This window comes from Octopus bimaculoides, chromosome 6 (assembly GCF_046866305.1).
Source record: "Octopus bimaculoides isolate indiv1 chromosome 6, ASM4686630v1, whole genome shotgun sequence".
Classification (NCBI taxonomy): Eukaryota; Metazoa; Mollusca; class Cephalopoda; order Octopoda; family Octopodidae; genus Octopus; species Octopus bimaculoides.
This window is the reverse complement of record NC_142933.1, coordinates 55,491,987-55,516,735: the sequence shown is the minus strand read 5'-3', so window position 1 is coordinate 55,516,735 and position 24,749 is coordinate 55,491,987. Positions and strand designations below refer to the sequence as shown.

The following is a 24,749-nucleotide window of genomic DNA, read 5'->3' as shown; positions in this document are numbered from 1 at the left end:
TTTCTTGCTGTTGGCAGCAACAATGACATTGTCATTTGGCCTACACTATCAAATTGTTTCTCCTCTGAGGAAAATTCAAGATAAATCAATATCCTATTCAAGAGGAGTGTTATCTCTCATTCATTTGGTACTGTAACAATAACTAGATAAGAATCTGTCCTGTGGATCTTTGTAGTTCAGAACAGGATTTTTAGATTTTGAACTTAGTTTGCAAAATATGAACTCAGAACAATAGGACACCAAACCAGACATGTTCAAGTGAATAGCCTGACAGTTCACTGTTTTAACCAACTAAATAGACCTCAATACTTCATTGATAGTTATTCCATAAATGGGATGTCCAAAGTTGAAATACTTTTTGATCAGAAGTCTGCTTCACTATCGCTGACCTGGAGCTAAACAACAAGCTCAAACTATCACTTTGTTTATGCTTCTTATTACTGCTATATGTATATTATTTATTTACTTTTTTCATTAAGTATTTTGACATAAAAGATATTTTATCTCTTTTGATCTTTGTACACTTTTAAAGTGTTGTAATACATTTAAATTATGCAATAGCAAAGGAATCTTTAATGTTAAAATGTTATGTAATGCTTATGCATAATAAACTGTTATTTAAAGAATAGGAAGAGATGTAGTAAGAAGGTTGATCGGTATGCAACTTCTCTATAATATCTACAGAACTTGGAAATGAATCATTAACTTTCTAATTTTGTTCTAATTTGCTGTACAGAATTATATTTAAATGTCATTCTGTGTGAGTCACCTCATTTATTAATTAATGGATATGTATTTAATTTCTGGTTTTTATAATTATCTAATTACCATTTGGTATGCTGTAAGTTTACTTACTGGTGTGCTATGTATTGCAATTGCTAATCAAAATCATATCTTTTCTCTTCCATGTTATTACAAGACTAGATATTTTTGCTTATCTTTCATTTTCATCTCACTCTTTAGATTTTAGTTAAAAATTAAATAAATGCATAAAGCCCTTTCAACAGATCAGAAGCAGTCTAAAATTAATCTAAATTGTAAATTCCTTATTGCAGGTGAAATCTTTTAAATGTTTTTGCAAATATTAATTTAGACATTACCATTTATTTTTTTGTTTTTTTTAAATACTACATACTTTATTTTCCCACATCAAAATATTCATGCTCCAGACATAATTCTAAAAGCATGACTTTAAGAATTTTATCTTCAAACTAGACAGGAAAGGCCAACTGAAAAAAAAAATGTTAAATTTGCTCCCAGTGTAATTGAAGCCTCTCAAATGTAAATCTTTATCCTCTCAACCCAATATTTGTAAATATTTGCTGGTCACAAGACCTTTCTTTACATACTCCACAAGTCATGCTTATTTTATCATTTCACCTTGGATCTCATAGACTTCTATTTCCATTTCCCCTCTTATTTTTGTAAAAATCTGTGATTTTATAATGTTCCTAAGTGAGTAAGTCAACAATGGGCCCATTATCTCCATCTTGCTTTCCAAGTTCCAAGAATTTGTATGTGTCTTTACCAAGCAATGTAGTTATTAAATATGACTTCATAAACCTGCTTATTTAAAAAGAAAATTCTTGGAAAATTTCTTGAACAAAAATATAAAATTTTCATAAAACCAGTTTATCATTTACAGAATAGCTTCTTTTCTTTTGTTTTCATTACAAGTTTAAGGATTAAGTAGAAATCATCTATAAATAGATAGCATAACTAACTTATTACTCTACCGGTAATACAACTAACACATTATTAAATAGGCTGCATCATTTATTAAAATTAAATGCCTCTTACAGTCTCAAGAAATTCATAAAGGTTGGGGCTTAACACTGAATATTGTAGTGTTGAATAGGGGAGAAGTTTCCGTCCCAATATGCCAAAATCTTTGATAATGTAGGTTGTCTCTATTATGTCAGCAATGTCCATGTGATCGAGTTTTTACTGTGTATGGTCTGTAACTAAGCTGTGCATGGGTTACAGTACCATATTTGGTAGTGCATTTGAAATATTAGTTTCTTGTCACCAACTGCACATCTGCAACTGGCATTTAACTAACTTAATCAGAGCTTGAGTAGAGCTTAGCATGGTGCAATAGTTAGAAATGGTTGGTAAAAGTTGAAAGATCATTGACAACTGAATATTTCATCATGCAAGAATATTGCCAATTGATGTGTGAATGAAATAAATGTATGATTCAGTTAGAGAAATATAAGCATGGAACTTGGAAGATCTGGGGAGAAGGCAGGAGGGAGAGAGAAGGGAGCTGTTGTGCTTTTGTGATTTGTAGGATGTGTACTGAAAAGTTGAATTGATGTAAATGAGAATGAATATTGTTGTAAGAAAATTATTTTTGGTAGAGATGCCTTAGTAAGTAGCTTCGTTCACTGTATAAGAGTTTTCTTGATTGGAACTTAACTCTACACAAGCAATAAGAATATGATATGCCATTTCAGGTAGTGTGGCAGTAAAACTTCCTGCTAACTAATTGTGTTGATAGAAGAGATCAATCATGAAGCCAAATACAATGATTATGGATTGTGGTGATGGTTCACTGGTGGTAATAGATAAAAATTTGCTATCTAGTTGGCTTAATCATTATTGGTGTAGGCATCCGAGATAGCTTAGTGACTTTAGCTTGTAATAGCTTATCAATATTACTCCTAATATAGGAAAAGAGAATATTTCTCTGTTCAAAAGAATAATTGCATGAAGCATGTGTTAAAGAAATATAGCAAAGAATTATGGGGCAGTCTGAGAATAAAACTCATCACATGTAAAGAAAGTAGAACAGTAAAAATGGTTATGTAACAGTAGGGGTGCAGAATGGATTGTAAATAGTGTGTGTAATATATGGTCAAGTAAACTCTAAAGAAATTAGTGAGAATTAGACAAATTGTAGCTTTTTATAAGAATAACAAGAGAGAATTGAATGAAGCCATGTATTGAAATGGAGGTAGATAGAATTCAAAGCAGTGATTAACCAAAGAAATCCTCAAAGAAACTGGTTACAAGTAATACAAGGGTATGAATGGAGAAAATAACAAAAGATAGACATATAAAGAGAATTTTGGTTATAGAACTGGTCAACAAGAAAGGTGAAAAGGGAAGATGTTATGTTATAATGATAATAGTGATGATGATGATTAATTCAGAATCTTTGTTATTGATGGAAACGTTGCTCATAAAATGTTTATTTACAATTCTATTTGATGCTTTGAATAGTTTTGTGGGATTTTTTTTTTTTTTTTTATTCAGATACTTTCAACACCAAATTAATGTAAACTATTGCCTAGTTGTCTTTGAAAATTGGTTTTATGGAATATATCCTCATTTATGTAGAATTAGTTACTGTATTCTTCAGTAAGAATTAAAAAAATAGTGAAGTTTCATCTCATCTTAATGTTACACATTTTTGATGTTTCAATGATTAAAGCTTACATGTTTTACTGATCAAATTAAATTGCTATCACTATTTTCGTGTGGTGGTTGGGGGTGTATTCTCAAAAGCTACAATCAATTTATTATTTAATTTAGTATTAGCTCTTGATATACTGAATAAACTCAGAGATGAAAAGCAGCTTTTGTTCTTCACTTCTAAAGCAGAAGTGTAATGACTAGTTCTCTGAACGTGTCTTATATTTATTCTTTGGTTTTTACATGGCATTCAAAGCTGGGAGACTCCTTGATTTTTTTTTAATTAGATGAATATTGGTGCACTTGCTTCTATCAACATCACTACTGCTATCTTTATTACCAATGCTAACATTTTAGTACCCAGAATTTCATGTCAGTGTTAATGTGTGTGTGTGTGTACTAACTGATGTACCCAATAATTCCCGGGAAAATGTGGCTTATCCTTTGGTTGCATTCTCATAATTGTTTTGCTAATCCAATAACAACAATACTAAGTATATAGCCCTTAAAACAGTTTTTGTGCACTTACAGAGAATACTGAACTGTGTTACACAGGATCTTGTTTTTAGGAATTCCCCATAAATTATGTATACCCAAATTGTGAAGTCGGTTATGTAATAACATGAAATTAGTTACCTGATAGTAAGAATTCAAATTAAGTAGCCCCAAAAAGGGCTTTAATGCATTCCCAGAGTATAAAGAACTTAGGAGGAAATACTAATAAGGTATGTATACTAAGATCGTGAAGCATGTTACGTAATAACAGGCTAATCAGATATGAGATAATAACAATTCAAAGTAAATAACTATGAAAAAGGGCTTTTGTGCATTCCCAGAGAATATTACCCTCGAGTGTGAGTGTTGGTATATTCGTGAATAAGTCATTAACCAAAATAAGAGGATCTATTGTTTAGGAAAATATTATTTACTTGTTTAAGGGTTGTACTGGATAAATTAGGAAAATATATCATTCCTATAGTATATAGAACTTAGGAGGAAATACTAATAAGGTATGTATACTAAAATCGTGAAGCATGTTATGTAATAACAGGCTAATCAGATATGAGATAATAACAATTCAAAGTAAATAACTGTATGTGGTGTGAAAGTTTTTCACTTTTTAATAATTTTAAGCATTCAAAGTACGAGTTCATTGTATTGGAACACACTTATTAAATAAGTTCTGGAATCAAAAATTTATCTACTACCATCGAAAAGTTTTAACGGGAAAAATGTAGAATTATCGGAGTTATGGGCATTCAAAGTATAATGAAATTTAATTGAAAACCCTGCATGCATTGCCAGCATTTAGTTATTTGGAGATGTTGAAAAAATGTGTATTAATGCAATGTGTAAATTAATTACAGCAATATGTATATAACAGTTTAGATATTGAATTAGAATAGATATTCATCAAAATGTTGTATGAACTGTAAATAAGCAATAAATATTATGATTTCTAAAATAAGTATAACTGATATAGAGTGTTGCAAGTCAATGTGGTATGGAAGTTTGGTTTCATTTTTTAAGCATTCAAAGTATGAGTTCATTGTACTGGGACAAACTTATTGAATTAGAATAAACATGCAAGTGCTATGGGTTATTTCCTTTGAGTGTTTAAAAAAATATTGTGCAGGTAGTATGAGTTATTTCCCTTGGGTGTTTTTTTTAAATATTAGATATAAAGACCCCTTCCAGGGGCCGTATTATTGATTTTTCCAACAATCTAAGTATGTCACAAGGTTTCCAGACATGATTTCTACTCACGTGTCAAGTTTCATGAAAATCAATAAAACGATGTAGGAGTTAGCTAACAACACCACAAACAAACACACACCGATTTTCCACATATGTAGTAGATATATATAATATAATATAATAGGTAATGCTTTCAGTCCTGTCTTTTGTTCAGACATTGTATATCTATGATCAAAAGATCTAATGTGTCCTTCCTTTTTTAAGATGATAGAGTGTGATTTGTGAGAGATTTGATTTCTATCTCTAAGAGCAATTAACTGTCTTGAGCTTCCCTTGCTAGTGCCACACTTTTATTTTGGAGAACTAAGTAGCTGCAAAAATTCATTCTCCTGTAAGCTCTGGACATCTAAAATTTACTAACTCTTTAAAACTGAGAAAGAAATATGTTATAATTTTGTTATAACTTAATAAATCGTTGTTTAATTGCTTAGTCATTAACATTCTAGCATTAAACATAGCGAAATTAGGCATGCTATGCTTAGATGTTATTGCAGAAAGAAAATGTTTCACTCATAGATTATGCCAACTTTTTCTGTATTAGGAATGTACACTGGCTCAAAAAGAAATATTAACTTCATTCCTAAGTAATTAGTGAACTAAAAGCAACCAATACATAGTTTGAGGACAACTTCATGGGTACTGGTTCCATTTTTCATTCTCTCTTTGACCATCTTCTGCTGTGAAAAAAAGTATTATTATTCATTGAACAATCAAATATGTCTTCATCAGTGGCCTATGACTGAAAAATATAACCCGCAGTGAAAATTGGAATGGCCATATTTTCAATGATGGTTAAACAAAGTTAAACCCAAACTGACTTGCCAAACATCAGTTATTGATGATAAAATTTGTGCTGAAAGAAGTATTAACAAATGTTCTTTTTAGAAGTAAAGATTGTTTTTTTTTTCCTCCATACTCCACCCCAACAAAAATCAAAAATCAAAGCATGAATTAAAATGGAGTAAAGATTGTTTGCCAACATATGGCAGTCCTGGTTTAGGACAAATGTTGCTGTAATTTAAACCCAGGAGACATCATCTCCAGCTGGCTATATGACACGATTTGTGTCCTTATATTTTCGAACAAGGGAATCTAGCATCTCCACTCAGCTCAAAACAATATCTGTGTATTGTGATTTCTGGATTATTTCCCTTCATCAGCACAGAATAATTGTTCAGCGAGAGGTGGCGTTCGAAATATATAGTTTTCAAAGTGACAACTAGTCGAACAGGACTTTGGAGTAAAGATTGTTTGCCAACATAACATGGCAGTCCTAGTTTAGGATGAATGTTGCTGTAATTTAGCCTCGGAAATTGCGAAACACAGATATTGTTTTTGAGCTGAGTTGGGGTGCTAGATTCCCTTGTTCGAAAATATAAGTTCACAGATCATGTCATATAGCCAGCTGGAGACGATGTCTCCTGGGGCTAAATTACAGCAACATTTGTCCTAAACCAGGAGTGCCATGTTATGTTGGTAAATAATCTTTACTCCAAAGTACTGTTGCTGATTATCTCTCGTTGTGAGATTTTAAAATAGTAATTTTCTAATGAATTACAATGTTTAATAAGTGTGATGAAACATAGGTAACAAATACAGGGAAGTTTTAGCAATTGAGAAGTAATGAATTAAGTATATAGTCTGTTAGCTGTATAAAGTTGAAATAGTGATTGTGCATCAAAACAATTGGTTTATATACTAGTATGACATGCCATGCAATTAAATTATGCATTCTGAGTGAAGATGTCAATAATGTTGTCATAGTAACCATATATGATATTCCTACATGTATCTTTATACATGTTTACACACATTCACATATCTCAACTATGAATATTACACTCATGTTTGCATATTCAATAAAAACAGAAGCCTTGGTTTTTATGTCTTAGAGTAAATCTCCATATTTTTCTTGGAGTAATAGTTTTCATCTCCACATGCTACAATCTTGTTTTAGTCAAAACTTAACCCAACATTAATTTTGCAAATTCTTTAGCAAGAATATGAACTTCAACCTTGTTCACTTCTAAGTGATTGGTTGATTAACAAGTATGACAGATACTTCATATTAGTTTATGAATCACTGAAAAGTTTGATGAAATTTGTTCATTTGGGGCTAAACTGTTTTTTATATCCAATTTGGTACTTAGTTAATTGCTATTTTTCATCACTTTATAATATATACAAGAAGTGAAACTTGTTTGGTCTTTGAGTTTAACTTGTGTTATCTATAGAAATGTGGTAATGAAATTTAAACAAAAGATATATGAAACAAAAATGAAACAAAATTACTCACTTTTTATAATCATTGCATAGGTAGCTGGAGTCAGCAATTTGTATAATTAATATTTTATTATCAAATCCCTCCCACCAGTAACTTGGTTAGTGTAAAGGGTTTGTGCTCATTCATGACCTCCTCAAGCCCTTCAACTCTAACGAGTTTGATGCTGTTGATAATCTTTCTAAATAAGAACTAGTACATGACTAGGAATAATATGGACAGGGAAGACATTCCAGAGTGATGACATTCTAAAAGTGAAAGACTAGGAAAAGTAGTTGGTATAGGATCTGGACAGAGAAGATACAGCATAGATGGTGAGAGGCATGAGTCAGTAAACCTGAGTGGAAGTGTTACAAGATAACTCAGCTTTGAGAAGCATAGGTCATTCTGCTCCTCAAAGCTGTCTGATAGGACAATAGGTTGGAATGTAATCGGGAGCAGCTTTATATCAATCACTTAGGTCAGTTTTTTTTTAAAGATGCCATATAGAATGTCTGTTGGAGGGTTTTCGTGAGTTCAAAGTAATAACTTAGCTTTAAATGTAAATTAAGGCCAGAAAGCATCTGTCTAGCATCCAATAATGCCATGGAAAAGAAGTAGCTATAATTGTGTTGAAGGTAGATAGTAACTATAAATATATATGACCTTTGACTAACTAGGATCCGTGCGATAGCTGTGACCTACTGCTTTGGTAGATTAGCAGAAATTGCAGTTAAGTTATATTACTTATAGACCCTACCTAAGATGAAAATGGCACTACCAGAATCTTGGTATCTGTGTAGTAGAAAATGTTCAGATGTTTAGATCCCTGCAACATTTGTTGTATTATTTTACATCTACTTTTACACGCTGGTATGGGTTGGGCAAATTTTCTGATTAAGTGTTTCACAACTGAATGTTTTCCCCCACCCCCACCCTCCCCTTTTTTTGTCAGCCCTTTTTAATTCATCTTTTAGGTACAGGGTTGTGGTATACCTTTTCTAAAACTACGAGATATCTATACAATCATTGTTGGTAATTAAAGGAACAATTTTTAAAATGATTTATTTTATGAGTGTTTCACTCATGAGAATTCATCTAAGAACACAGATGCACATGTGTGCACACATGCATGTACACACACACACACACACACACACACACACACAGTAGCTGAAAATTGTGAAACTCAATGGAGGATAAGCAGAGAAGACTGTGATATGCTAAAACTCCTGCATAAACACTAGAATGTATCGGAAAATGCTTGCAAGAAAGATAATTAATCATGTATAGACATACACAAGTATATGGTTAATGCATGTTGAGTGAGGTGAGGGTAGAGAAGAATGAATTAATTAAATCAGATTTCAAAAAATGTCTAATGTTTAGGATGATGCTGCAAAATATAAATGATTGGATATTTGCTATTGTGCAAACTGGTCCCACATTTGTAAAAATAGACATTAAACTGATGTGGATGATAGTTTCTCAGTTTTAACATCTAGATTATCTGGAGTGTGTTTGTTTGTTTTTGTTTTGTTTTTTTGTTGGTAAGGCAACTTTTTTTTGTATTTCAGTTTTCAATTTAGATGTGTAGCTCTGAATAGGAAACCATAAAATATGTCTTTAATTTATAACAAATTTACATTTTTATATCCTAGTTTGATCTTCTATATTTAATGTTTTCAATGTGTGGTTTATCAGAATATCAATTACTAATTGAATTTACCATTTTTTTAATTTTGCCGCATTATAAAATTTAATAATTAAAATAATTTGATCAGTAGCAAAAGATGTAAGACTAATAGTGAAGGGGAAAATAAAATAGCTATTATCTTTCTCTTGTTTTATTTTTTTTTATAGAGGAACTATCTATAGTTTTGTGTATTAGCACAAGCATTATCAATCACTTTTGTTTGCATAGTCCTTCACATCATATGTTGATTAATTAAGTAAATTAAATTCACAGCTTTTGTTTAGCTCACAATTTTTTCCATTGTAATATCTGCCTGTAGCCACTGGTTTCATTTAACACATTGAACATTGCAGAATTACTAGAATATGGAGAAATTGACATTTGTTATTAAATTTCTTTTTACTATTTATGTGTATATTACTAAACTGGTGTTAAAACTTTTACTTTTGTTTTCTTTACACTAGTTTTAATCTTTGTACTGCAACTATGCTGGGACACCTCCTTGAGCAACTGTAGTCAAATGATTTGACCCTAGTGTTTATTTTTAAATTCTAGTACTTATTCTCTGTCTTTTTTGCTAAACCACTATGCTACAGGGATGTAAACACACCAACACCAGTTGACAAGCAGTTGCTGGGAGCACACATATACATGCATCGTTTCTTTCAGTTTCTGCCTACCAAATCCACACCAGGACAACATAAGTTATGAGACCCATAAGGAATAAGTACCCACCCACTCCCAAGGTGTGATTGAAAGGGAGGAGCAAGAGCATCTCAATTGGATGGACCTATGGGATGACATCACAGGATTATGAAACAATAATAGAAAATGAACTATTGAAAGTTCAGTGTATCTGTGGTAAGACCTGCAAGAACATAAGTGGCTGGAAGATTCATCAAGCCAGGATGAGATAGTTCACAATGGAAGTGATGACACAGTGCACAAAAGTATCTTGTGAGATATAAGGAGGCAAACATGGAGACAGACCACAGTGCCCAATGCCACCAGTGGTTAGTAGTAAAGGATCCAGTGTCCCCATTTGGTAAAGACATCTGAGTGGCAGAAGTTCAACAAAAATGTTGATCAAATGTTGGAAGGGATTTTTTGAGATGTGGTCAGCTGGTTGGAAACTATGACCACCATCATAGTCAGCTTTGCAGTTGAACATTTTGATACAGAGGAGGTCAAGCCCACATTAGAAGCCCATATATATACACACACAACCCCAACCTGCATCTCCCGAAACCTCACCATGTGCCCGCTAGAAGGACCTTGTTTCTCAAGGGCTGTAATATACAGAACCACCCTTACACCATCCGATGGCATTACTAGGCACTAATGACTTTAAGGGAAGATACTCCCTACATATGCACTCATTCAGATCCAGGAACAGAGAGAATTCTACTTCCCAATCTCGTTTTCTTTTGAGACTGGTCGCTAAGATGAAATACCCAGCATCAAGTGGACTATTGTCGACAGACCACCACCATATTCACCCAGCGCCCTCAACTTCCAGCTCTGCCTCCACAAAAAACTGCATATCCTCCAATAAAACGCAGTATACTTCAACAAGAAATATGATTTATCATATTGTTGTCACCAAAGATATGCCCTTCTGGCAAATTTTAGGCCTCTGACTGCCAACATCCCGGATATACCACCTTAGCACTAGCTACTACTCTGCACTATCAACCAACCCCATGGGCAGGACTGCCATTTACTAACCCCTAATGCATACCAATCCCCAACACTTACCAATTCCCAATGCTTACCAATCCCGAAGCTTGTTTTGTGCATGTATACTCGTGTGCAAATGCACATAGTATACATGCATGTGAATGTATGAATGAATACGCATGTGTCTGTGTATGTGTGTTTGTGTGTGTGCCTGCCCATGTACAGATGCACACACTGGCTTTAATATACACATACACGCAAAACTATATAAGCATGTCTACACACCCACATATAGAACTATATGCTTGCACATGCCACCCCTCCCTACTTCCCCCTTTCCCAACAACCTGACCGATTTCTAATTGCCACATGGTCAATTTCCAATTCATCATGTGGTATTTTCCAACTAAGTGTTACCCATACACCAACATCAAACCACAACACCTCGTGACCTTCCTTGACTAATCGGTACAGGACAACCGCGAGCTAGAGATAGCAGTCACTCACTCTTGCTCACAGTATAAACTTTAAAGCAACATACAGTTGTTGATCTTGCAAAGAGAAATGTGCAGTAACACTACCGTACAGTAAAATCTATTTGCCAAAGCAACATAGCAATCCTACACAGGACAATGTTACTACTTTTTAGCTCCAGGAAAACATATAAGCATATACATGTATATATGTGTGTGTGTGTGGCTACCACCACACATATATATGTACATAACTACATATAGTATTTGTAAACAAACCTGAAAGGATTTGTAAATTATGGAGAGAAAGCGATTATGAAATTCTCTTTGTACAATAATAACTATATAATAATATATCATAATATATATTCTCCAATTTTTAAAGTGACATTTTATATAAACAACTGACTGAAAAATGATGAGCTAACCCTAGCCAGAATTAAACCCACATATCAATGCTTACATGGCTCTATGCACATCTAATTAGGCCAAATGCTCACCCATCAATTTCAGCCAAATTTTATGAATATATACTTTAACTATCTAATACTACATATAATATTTGTCTAACCCCGAAAGGCTTTGTAAATTACGGAGAGAAAGTGACACGCACGCGCACACACACACACACACACACACACACACACATATATACACACACACACAGACACATCTTTATACATACACACCCATATATGTATATACATACACACATAAATGTTGATAGATATAAGTAGATATATATACATGTGTGTGTGTTAGTATATATATCATCATCATGGTTTTAACTTCCACATTTCCTTGTTTCTGTGGGTCAGTCAGAATTGTTGAGGCTGATTTTGTATAACCAGTTTGCCTCCCCATCACCAACCCTTCCAGCAAGGTAATATTTCCTGGTCACAGATGACAATATATTTCTTGCATGCCTCCGTATGTCTACATAACCAACAAACTTCTTTTCATTTGTGTCTACCAAATCCACTCACAAGGCTTTGGTCAGCCTGAAGCTATAGTAGAGAATACTTGCTCAATATGCTATGCCATACAGTGATGCAGTGGGACAGAACTCAACATGACCTGGTTAAAGAACAAACTTCCTAATTATAAATAGTGTCTATTTTGATTTCATTTCAGTTTATAGGCTTTTTTTTTTTCCTTGCTATTTTTCAGATGTGTCAATAGTGGGTTGGATTTACTTACCAACACTTTTCTCTGATTTTGTTTCCTATGAGAAAATAAGTTGTAAAATCAGATTATCTTCAGCCTTTTTGACTATAGATCAACTATGATGAATAATTTTATTTATGACACTGTCTTGTCTTCACTTAAGATTACAGAAATCTATGTATATACACAGAAACTTATAGTATATATATATGTACAAATACTTCTGCATTTGCATTATATACACAATCACTTTTAATCGTGCGTACATGGATACATTCACTTATCCATGCTTATAGGTCCATACACTCACTCACATACGTGCATATTTTATGCATATACACATAAGATCAGTTTATAGCCAATGCCAATATATTACATAGATTTCTAAAAGCTTCTTTTAACTATAATAATAATAATATATCATTTTGATTTTTATGTGCTGTGTCCATTGATTCCAGAGATTGTTATTCAATGGAAATAGAATATAGGAAGGGTGTAGGCTTTCAAACCATGGGTAAAGAGGGAAGTTGCTAATTTATATAACAGATTGGATGTATGAATTACTTTAATTTCAGGATTATACATTGATTCAAGAAAGTAAAAGTGAGCTGTAGGGTTTATTACATGATACTATGTACATATGCATATGTATGTGTGCAAATGTGCACACATTTTGAGGTAATTGTCATTTTCTGGCTGGCTTCTTAATACAAGATACAGTTACCAAGAATGGGTTCCAATGTTAGGCTAAGCTTCTAAATTAGTGCTTAGTTTGAATTGAGAGGTGTGTGTGTGTGTGTGTGTGTGTGCTTGTCTTGCTTGTCTTTTTCTCCACTTGCAGCTTGGTGTAGAGATCAATGAAATAAAATCTGAAACAGGAATTGAACCTGCTGTAACATTTCATTGCCTAAACTACTACTGAGGTTCTAAGCTTAATCACTTGTCTTACCTTCCTTCCTGCATGCACATTTTAACCAGCAAACAAATAGTTTTTTTTGTTTTGTTTTTTTTTTCAGATGCAAATTGCTCTGCTTTGTCTAATATGCAAAATATATATAGATATTACTGTGATATTGTAGCTTCATTTTGATTTTATTGGCTGCTGGTCATTCTAGCCAAGGAATGCAAAATCTATGTGTTGGGGTGAAAGACTTGTGCATATAAAATACTAGAGGTACATTTATATCCATGTGCACATGATGTTCGCATAAATATGTGAATATTCAAAAATTTGAATGAAATTTTGAAAGAAAATAATGGGTGGTGGTGGTAACAGTGGCAAAGAGAAATCAATAAAGTAGATAAAATATTCTTTTATAATATAGCTGATTGATCTGTTAGTGTTCTTCATGAGTAGTCAGATTTTCCTTCTGCTTACTTATCAATCATAGAATGATGCTCTCATTTGAATATCTGAATATCATTTGCTCCAGTAAAACTAATGAGTGGCGGGGTGTCAAATTAAACAGAAAAGAAATTTAGACACAGAGAATAATTTTCAAGCTAACATGAGAAATGTATTTACCTTATTGTTTCTATCTTTTATTGTCTACTACCAGGTTTTTTTTATCTTGTTTTATTTTAACATGTTCCTCTGCTCTCTCTTTCAGTCCCCACCACTCTCCTCATTTTCTCACCCTTCTTTCCTTCTCCAGGTGTCTGCTCTCTTCTCCCCAACTCTCTTTCCACGTGCACCAAATACACATCTTTATAAAAATGCCTCCCATTATACATATACCTTTTCTTTTTCTTTTCCTTTTTTAACACATACATTTTTCTCTCACTGTATGTTTAACTAGCTTTCTTTATGCATCTTCCAATGAGGAAGCTTCTATATGGTCACTCAACCTGCTAAAAATAGCTGCTAAATCTTCTCAAATAATTCCCAACTGTCTTAAAAGAGAGTGGACATATTGAATAATGTTCATGAAGCATACAGTGAGTTGGTGGGGGGGGGGTGCCTGGATTGTCATGACTTGAACAGCTTTGTTCAAGTCCTCTCAAACATTGCTGACCTGGAACTACTAAATGTATTCTTCTTTGTCTCTACAGCTGCATTTCCTTGCTTTCCTCCTGCACCAAATATATAATTTTCACAGTTATAAAGTAAAATGTTGATAAATTATTCCTATAGGACTATAATTTCAATGCATTATCTTTATATTTTATTAATCCAACTATTTCTAACAGCCTACTCAGTGGTTGCCATCTAAATGATCACTTTCATGAGCATCAGTTAGGTGCTGCAGTGATTTCTTTGGTAGTCCTGAAATTCATAGTCCACTGCTGAACTCTTCATGCTATTTCCTGACTACCTCTTATCTTTGGAGTTGCTTACACTTTAGTCTAAATCAGTGTTTCTCAATGGTGGGCCTGGGAAAATTTTGAGAGGCCTTGGAAATTTTCTGAATTGGAAACAAGTTGTTCATTTTTCTGAAGCCAATATATTCTTTCTGATTTATTGATTTATCCGTAATCTGCACATAGTGGTTTCTAGAACCTTAATGATATACCATAGAGTTTTTAAGAAAATTTGATAGTGCAATGAGCTTTTCTTTCTTTCTTTTATTCGTTTCAGTCATTTTGACTGTGGCCATGTTGGAACACCGCCTTTAGTCGAGCAAATTGACCCCAGGAATTATTCTTTGTAAGCCTAGTACTTACTCTATCGGTCTTTTATGCCTAACTGCTAAGTTACAGGGATGTAAACACACCAGCATCGATGTCAAGCGATGTTGGGGGATACACACACACATACATATATATATATATATACGACGAGCTTCTTTCAGTTTCCATCTACCAAATCCACTCACAAGGCTTTGGTCAGCCCGAGTCTATAGTAGAAGACACTTGCCCAAGGTGCCATGCAGTGGGACTGAATCTGGAACCATGTAGTTGGTTAGCAAGCTACTTACCACACAGCCACTCCTGAGCTGTGTAAATCTTAACCAAAACATTAATATAAAGTGGCGCCAGTGACTTACATTATATGCATTCAGTTAGAATTATGCTATAAGAACAATCATAAGAGGTTTTTTTTTTATTTTTCTAGTTTTCTTCAAATTTTACAACATTATGTCATCAATTTCCAAAAAGAGGAAGCTTATCCAATTGTACAACTGAGACTACTTACTCCTCGGTTTTGCACCATCATACAGCAATGCACATAAACCAGAATACTTGGATTGTGGATTGGTGATGACAAATGATTCTATGAAGAAATCAAAATTAATGGCCCATCAGTAACTGAGGCACCCTGGTTCTATTGGAAGAAGTCTCAATTGGTGATGCAAAGGAAAAATGTACAACTGCCATGAGAAGTATTCATAAAGAAAGAAAAAAGGGGCTGAGAGCAAGCTACGAAGTGTGTGAATTAGTTGCAAAGGTGAGTAAAGCTCACACAATCGCTGAAATTCTTGTTAAACCAGCAATTTTGGTGTGTGTAAAAGAAATGCTTGGAGAAGAGGCTGCCACTGTTCTACAAAAAGTCCCTTTGTCCAATGACACGGTTAAAAGAAGGCAGGAAGAGATGGCAGAAAACCTGGAGGAACAGCCGGTGATCAAGCTTAAAGTCTTTAAGTTTTCTCTCCAAATTGATGAAACAGCTCTTCATAACTGCTTGCTACTTGCCCATGTTCGTTTTATCGAAGAGCTGACTATACAAGAAGAAATGCTCTTTATGAAAGCATTAACTGATACAAAGAGTGAGACTATATTTGAAGCTGTCAAATCTTATTTCGAAGAAAAAGAAATCCCATTATCGTATCTGCTGCAAATTGCTACGGAAGGTGCTAATGCAATGACAGGGAGACTCAATGGATTTATAGCGAAACTGAAAGAATTCCCCACGTCTTGTTAACCCACTGCATCTTCCATCAACAACACTTTGCTGCTGAATCACTCAATAGTGAAATGGAAAGTGCCCTCCAATTGGTGATTTCATCTGTCAATTTTGTCAAAGCCAGTGCTGTCAGTGAAAGGCTATTTTCACAACTCTTCGAAAATGAGGAGTACCAAACGCTTCTATTACATACCGAAGTTCAATGGCTGTCAAAAGGCAATTGTCTCACACACCTTGTACAAATGTGAGATACACTTCTGGTTTTTTTTTTTTTTTTGAGAACATGCACCTTCAAGCAAGCCAGCGGAAGGAAAAGGCAAACTTCCTGCTTGAAGTTATGAATGATATCGACACAAAGGCAAGAATTTTTACTTTGCCGATATTTTCTTGCAGGTCAACGCCTTAAATAAATCGATTCAAGGACGTGGTGCAACGATAGTGGACTGTACCAAGAAGATATGGTCATTCATAAAAAGCTTGGTTTATGGGTAATTCAGCTTCAAAGGGGCAAATTTACCTTTTTCAGTCATCTTGTTAAAACAGAACCATCAGAAGCTGTAATCATCAGCTGTGTCAGCCACTTGAAGAGCTTGCAAATGGATATGAGAAGACGCTTCCAAGATATACTCGACTTGAAGCCACCAAAGTGGCTTTTTGATCTTCATCATTATGATCTTAATCCCAAACTTGCAGCCAATCTTCTTGATCTTAAGGAGAATGCAATCTTAATGACAAAGTTGGATAGAGAAGGTCTTCATGGTTGGCTGCATGTAAAGACATTTCCAACACTTTTTCATGAAGCAATCTCGTTCCTCCTCTGCTTTCCAACATCCTGGTTAGTTGAAGCTGGATTTTAGACAGTGAGTGACATTTTCACAAAAAAATGGAATGTTCTTCAAATTACGGAAAGAGGAGATTTGTGTCTCAAATTGAACCAATCCTTTGAAGTTCAAATTGATAACCTTATTGAAAAACACCAATTGCAATGTAGGCCTTAAATTGTTTCTTCATTTCTTGTTAATAAAAATGTTAATATACTTTTCTTCCATTTTTAGATGGGTTTTTTTACTTGCAGGTTCCATAAACAAGAAGATATTATAACACTGATGTAGTATTTATTTAACAATTGTACCCGTATATGAAGCTGGCTTGTAGAAACAATTACTACTTTATGGGATTTATATTCTGGAAGAGGGTCAGATAACTGGTTTAGAAGTCATAGTTAATTCAGCTGGCACTACCAACCTTTCCTCCCACTATCTTTTACACCAACCACTTCTTTTTTTCTAACTCATACTACACTCTGCTTTTCATTCATCAATCTCTTTCTTGAACTTTCTCTCTCTAGATCCACACATCACTCTATATATCTAATAACTGTCTATCAGTATATCATTGCATCTTAGTCATTTGTTTTAAAGCCTATTTCCAAATGTGTTTTATATTGGGGGTGGTTGTGGTCATTTTAGTAAAATTGTTTTTCTTTGAATTAAATTTGTTTCTTTTTCTTTGAATTAAATTTGTTTCTTTTTCTTTCTATTCAGGGATGGAAACAGACAGCGCTTATGAGCAGAAGCTGATGCCAGATGGCAAGCTGAATATTGATGGCTTTATGGTAGTGTTTGATGTCAGCACTGTTCACAACCGGCCAATTGAGAGACAGGTTGAGTTTGTTTCTCAAATTCTTCAATCTTTGCAGAAGATCCGCAAACCTGTGGTGCTGGCAACTACAAAGCATGACGAGGCTGTGGACCGATTCTGTAAGGAAGCTGGAGCATTGGTCACTCGCAGTAAACTCAATATTCCCATTGTGGAGACCTCTGCACTTGACAACATCAATGTAGAATTGGCTTTTATGACACTTGCACATCTAATTGATGGTACAAAAATGAGGAAAAAAATAATTCCTTTTGCTGATGCCTACCGAGCCCGCAAAGATATTTTAGAAGTTGCTACCAAGGCATACAAAAAACTGCTCAATACTCAGGTTACAGATCCAAAAGCATCATGGACTATATGGAAAAAGAAATTTATGAAGGAGTCTGATTATAATCATTATGTGGAATTATTTGGAACTGAAAGTGCCGTAGAACATTTTCGCAAACATACCATGCATTTAAAAGAACAACAGTTGCGGCAACGAGAATTGCGATATCTAGATAGTCTGCCAACAGTATTACAATACTTCTTAACTTCATTGGATGTCATCTCTGACAAGTAAGCCTACTTAATTTTTCTGTCATTCTGTTTGATTCAGTTTCAGTGTAATTTGTATTTTCTGTGGCTCATTAGATAATGTAGATAATACACCAACACTTGTATGCTTGCAAATAAGACCAGACATTTTGGTTACATTATCAGAGCCAGAAACGACTTTAAATACCAATAACCCTTTGTGCTGTTCAGATTACATTTCATATAGTTGAATGTCTTAACTGGAAGTTTTTCACAAAACCTTGTAAAACAAAATAATTTTTGCCTTTGCAAACTGCTACTACAATTGTTTTTATTCACAATTCACCTTGCATGTTAGATTTACATCACAATTAAGAGAATAGCATCTATCAAACTAATGTTATTGTTCTTTTAACTACTGCCATTGTCTAAAGAATTTGTGGTTTTTGTAATTTATTTCTATATTTCACCCCTCAGTTTAGAATTTGTATCAAATATCTGTTTATTTCATTCTTCAAAAACATTTTTTTGTGGTAAAGCTTATGATTATGTAACTGATTATAATATTGGTTTACATATTTGTAGAAAATTAATTTCAGATATAATATTTACATTGTTTTATCTGTGTGTTTTTCTCTAAACTTAAGCTTGTTGGATGGTTTTTAGATTTCATCTTATGACTATCCATTTCTGGAATAATTTGTTTTAATTATCTAATCTAGATTATTCTAATAATTATGTTAATAGATACTGTTAACTCCACCTACTCTTCTACATGTTCAGTTGACCTGCTAGAAAACGTAGCTACACCCCCCCCCCCCCCAAATTTCACCCTAGTGTCTTTAAAAAAAAGAAAAATCACATTGGCCATGGTGTAAATGCTTTTGATCATTTGATTTATTCAACCAAGATTGACCTAGGTCTAAACAGTAACAACCACTGTCTACTACGAATTCAATAACGGTTTTGTTACCATTTCTTATTGCATAATTTCCAATGAGCACTAACACCGTCTCATTGGTTATGATATGTCCCAGGATTTCTTCTTGCGCAAATAATGTTTTGAGCATCTACAGGGTGCGAATGGTATTCATTTGCAATTTTCAACTGCTAATATTATGCATATTTTTTTTACTTTCATTGTCTTCTTTTCTTCTGAAATACAGTAACTGCTTTTGCCTTATATTTTTGCAGAATAATTGACTATGGAAAAATTGCCCCCACCCCCCAACCTCCCTCCCCAAATTTTGGAAGAGGCATGGACTCCTCCTTGGAATCTGTGTCGGAAAGACAAACAAGGAAGTATCAGACTTCCTCAGCATCAGTAGAAGGATGGTGGAAAAGGTCAGGAAGGTGATGGAAGATTCAACTACAAGGCAACAGCAGAGAGAAAACCCATGATCAACGAACTGACACAATCAGAACACTGGAATTCATTGATGAAATCGAGGAGATCATCGACAATGATCCCAGCAAGTCAGTGCATATCATTGCAAGGGAGTAAGGTGTAGATGAAAAGCTCATCAGGCTGGTGGTGCATCAGGATGTTTGCTACTCTTCATATAAGATGAGAAAGGGACACTTTCTGTCCAAGGTGATGTAGGAAAAGCAACACAAGCACACCAAGAAGCTGATCAACAAGTTGAAACATTTGTTGAAGCCAGACGTGTGATTCTTCTCTGATGAGGAGAATTTTTGCCAAAACCAGATCAACTCCTGGAACAACAGGTGGCTCAACTGTCTCACCCAAGAATGTGCCCAGAGTCATGCAGACAAAATTTTCAGCAACAATCATGGTCTTTGGTATTCTCAGCAGTGAAGTTGATGTCATGCCACTCCAATTCTTCCTTGAGAGCTTCAGGCTGAACACTGATAGCTACATGCATGTTCTGAGTGAGGTAGTGAAGCCCTGGACCAACTGAGTAGCTGCAAGGATGGCAGCAAGACGGCCACACTAGCTGGAAAATCTAGTCTTAGTTGTCCAATTTCTTCAATCACACAGCACCTAACATTTGGCCTTCCAACTTGCCTGACTGCAACCCACTTGACTTCTTTGTGTGGGGTGCAGTGAAACAAGAGCTCAACAAATCCAGCTGCAGCATGAAGGACAAGGTGAGGGTCAGGATTACCAGGGCCTTCAGAGACCTAAAATCAGAGATAAGTGATGAAGCTTGTAACCGATTCTGAGGTCATCTGGAGGCTGTCGTCAAGACAAAATTTGAGGTCGACAGAACATGTCATGGAGACAAACTGACCCATATTTGATGTATATATCCAAAAAAATAAAAACACTTTTATTTTTCCTGAGACAGTCCTCATGCAAACAAATACTGTCTGCACCCTGTAGATCTCATCCTAATAACTGGTTCTAAAATACATAGTATATTCTGTAGGTCTAATACAATGAAAGGGTAACCAATTCAGATGTCCAATTTCTATTTTCTCCACCTCCAGCCTCTTGTTAACTAGTGTATGTACAATACCATTCTACTGACATACATAACTACTTTTATATGCACAGAATCCCTTTATTATCTGCAAGGGCTTGTTCATTAAAAGTCCTATAACTATTTCAAATTTTAGCTGTTACACTATCATTGATATCTCCATGGCTTGTGATTGTCATTCTGCTAACAAAGCTTATATACAACTTCAAATGAATCTTCACTGTAATCTTTTTTTTATTTTATTTATTTAATCTGGGATACATGCACTATCTATTGTTTCCACAAAGTTCACTGTAAATCTTGGCTCACTGCCTGTTTTCTAAAATGCTACTACCTTCACTAACAAACGTACAACTGACAATTTAATCTGTTTTGACACGAGTCTTTTGCTTTGAAATATAAAGCAGACACCGGAACCCTTCACATTCATCAGGATGAAGAAGCTTAATCATATATATATATATATATATATATATATATATATTCTGTAAAACACTAGACACAAAAAGTTAAAAGTGTCCATTCCATATTTCTCTGCTTACCACTGGTTTTTTTTTCTGCAATTGTTATCTATTTTAAAGCAGAGAGGCACTGAATAACATTTCCCCTCCCCATGCCTCCTCCCACATTCCTTTCCCTGTTTTTAGAGTTGGTACTGTCAATGTAGGCACACTGAAAGGTAGGTCTAGTGAGATTGTAGAGATGCTTGAACAGAGACGTGTTGATGTATGCAGCATACAAGACATAAGGTGGAGAGGAGCTTCAGCCAGGATCCTCACAGGCAAGGCACAGAGGTATAAAATCTTCTGGGAAGGTAACAGTGATGGAGTAGAGGCTGTAGGCATACTCCTTGCAGAGAAATGGGTGGATAAGGTCATAGTATGCGATAGAGTGCTGAAGCTCAGGCTAGTCTTGCAGAATAGTATGGCTACAATTATCTCTGCCTACATCCCACAAGCAGGCCTACCAAACGATCAGAAGGACCACTTTTATGATACCCTTCTACAGGCCACCTCAATGACTTCATCTTTGCAGCTGGAGATTTAAATGGGCATGTCGGATGGCAATCTGATATCTTCCATGGTGTTCACGGGGGCCATGGAATTGGTTCCCGAAATGAAGAGGGAACTAGGCTACTGGAGTTCTGTGATGCATGCAACCTATTAATCTGCAACACTAACTTCAGTAAGCCAGACAGCCACCTGATAACCTATCAATCAGGCGACTCTACTAGCCAGATTGATTTCATCCTCACCAGACAGCGGGATGTATGGTCACTCGTAAATACAAAGAGCTTCCCTGGTGAAGAATGTACCCCCACCTCACTCGCATAGACTAGTTATTAGTGACTTTAGACTCAAGGCCAGAAGGATGCCAAGAAGCAGACCAATCCAGAAAAGAAGGATTTGGAAGCTAAAGAACCTTTCACACGGTCAGAGATTTAGAGACATCCTCACTAAGAAATTTGATGAAAGAGCGGAGGAGCTACAGACTTTGGACATAGAGGGTAACTGGAGATTCCTATGGGGCAGCTTACTGAGTGCCACAGACCAAATCTGCGGCTGGTGCAAAGTCCCTTCCAGATCTAGAGTAATGTGGTAGACAAGGCCATTAGAGCAAAGAAACAGGTCTGGGAAGCCTGGAAGAGTGGGGGTAGCAGGGAACTTGTACCAGATAGCCAGAAGGGAGGCTGGGAAACAGGTATACGTAGCCAAGGGAGAAGCAGAAAAGAAGTTTGCCAATGTTCAGCAACATGAAGACCAATGAACTGAAATATTTTGGATTGCAAGACAGTGTGTGAGAGAGAATTGTGATATCACAGGAGAGAAATGTATCCGCATTGATGATGGTGCACTTGCTTTTAATGATTCTGAAAAGAAAGAGGCTTGGAGAAGCCATTATGAAAGGCTGCTGAATGTGGAGAATGAATGGGAGGAGGAGAGCCTGCCAAATGTTGACCCAACTGAGGTACCAGCTACCCGAATAGACAGCACCCTGGTAGATAAAGCAATTAAGGATATGAAGTCAGGAAAAGCCCCGGCCCATCAGGAATCACTGCTGAGATACTTAAAATATCTGGTGGTGTGTGTTATGGCCTAGTCACCTGTATTGTAAACCAGGTAGTTCACAAAGTAGTCATACCTAATGACTGGTGTAGCAGCACCATAGTCAACTGCTTCAAAGGTAAAGGTGATGCTTTAGATAGAAATAACTGCAGGGGTATCAAACTGCTGGATCGGGTGATGAAGGTCACAGAGAGGGTCATAGCCCAACTAATTAGGCAGAGTCTGCTTAGATGAGATGCAGTTTGGTTTTGTGCCAGGTAGAAGCATCATTGATGCTACATTCCTGGTGCGGCAACTGCAGAAGAAATACCTAGCCAAAGATAAATCCCTATAGTTGGCTTTTGTTGACTTGGAGTAAAGCTTTGACAGGTCCCCTGATCCCTTATCTGGTGGACGATGCGGAAACTGGGGATTGATGAGTGGTTAATAAGAGTTGTACAGGCCTTATACAAGGATGCCATTAGTAAGATAAGAGTTGGCAATGAGTATAGCAAAGAATTCTGGGTAGAAGTAGGGGTTCACCAAGGATCAGTCCTCAGCCCCTCCTATTTATCATAGTCCTCCAGTCAATAACAGAGGAATTCAAGACAGGTTGCCCCTAGGAGCTTGTCTATGCTGATGACCTTGCTCTCATAGCAGAATTACTGCCAGAAATAGAGAAGTTTCAGGTGTGGAAGCAAGGTTTAGAATCGAAGGGCCTTTGAGTCAATGTTGCAAAAACCAAAGTCCAAGTAAGTTGGAAGGTGAACACATCACAAACCCCTTCAGGTAGATGGCCCTGCTTGGTCTGTAGAAAAGGTGTTGGTAGAAACACTATAAGATGTACCTAGTGTAAGCTATGGATGCATAAGAGGTGCAGCAACATCAAAGGAAGGTTAATTGGGAAGATAGCTTTTGTGTGCGGCAGTTGCACAGGGGCAATAAACACCACAGATGCTCAGAAAACTGATTCTATCACATGCCGGGGGGGGGGGGGGGACCAAGTCTGTAGTGGGGGTGAATGCTCGGAGAGCATTGCCACTAGAATAGCTGCTAGAATAAGAATAGCCTGGGCAAAGTTCAGAAAGCTCCTACCTCTACTAGTGACAGAGGGCCTCTCACTAAGAGTGAAAGGTAGATTGCACGATGCATGTGTGCGAACTGCCATGCTACACAGCAGTGAAACATGAGCTTTGACTGCGTAGGCTTGAAAGAAATGAAGCTAGTATAATCCGCTGGATGTGTAATGTCAGTGTGCACACATGACAGAGTGTAAGCGCCCTGAGAGAAATGTTAGACATAAGACGCATCAGATGTGGTGTGCAGGAGAGACAACTGCGCTGGTATGGTTATATGCTATGTATGGATGAGGAGAGCTGTGTGAGGAAGTATCACTCCCTAACAGTGGAAGTAACCCGTGAAAGAGGGAGACCTAGGAAGACATGGGATGAGGTGGTGAAGCATGACTTTTGAACATTGGGCCTGTGTGAGCATTTCTCCAGTTACTCCTCTCCACCAATAGTAATTCCAGTAGGTGTCCAGCAGTATAATGAGAGGTTGGAGCCTTATAATTACTGTATTTGATGAAAGATAAAGTTTTTTTCTTTAAAAAGAAAATATTTATTACAGTTATTATAAACTAGCAGAAATACCCGGCTTTGCCCAGGTTAAAGAGAATAATGAAATCTAGAAACGCGTCTAGACTACGCAACCCTCAACTGTTAGTAGCTACGATACCATATTTCTACATTAATAACTCTCCAATCCATGCCAGCATGGAACAT

General features: G+C 35.7%; 1 protein-coding gene across 50 annotated transcripts in view; it reads left to right on the top strand.

Moving 5' to 3' along the window:
• The window catches only part of LOC106878372 (rho GTPase-activating protein 190), a 342,913-nt gene that overhangs the window by 155,601 nt on the left and 162,563 nt on the right, over window positions 1-24,749 (top strand). For all 50 annotated transcript variants that reach the window (XM_089353931.1, XM_089353908.1, XM_089353914.1 and 47 more), the window contains exon 4: window positions 17,843-18,515. In XM_089353931.1, the coding sequence (XP_089210057.1) occupies window positions 17,843-18,515 (673 nt within the window). The remainder of the gene's footprint in view (window positions 1-17,842; window positions 18,516-24,749) is intronic.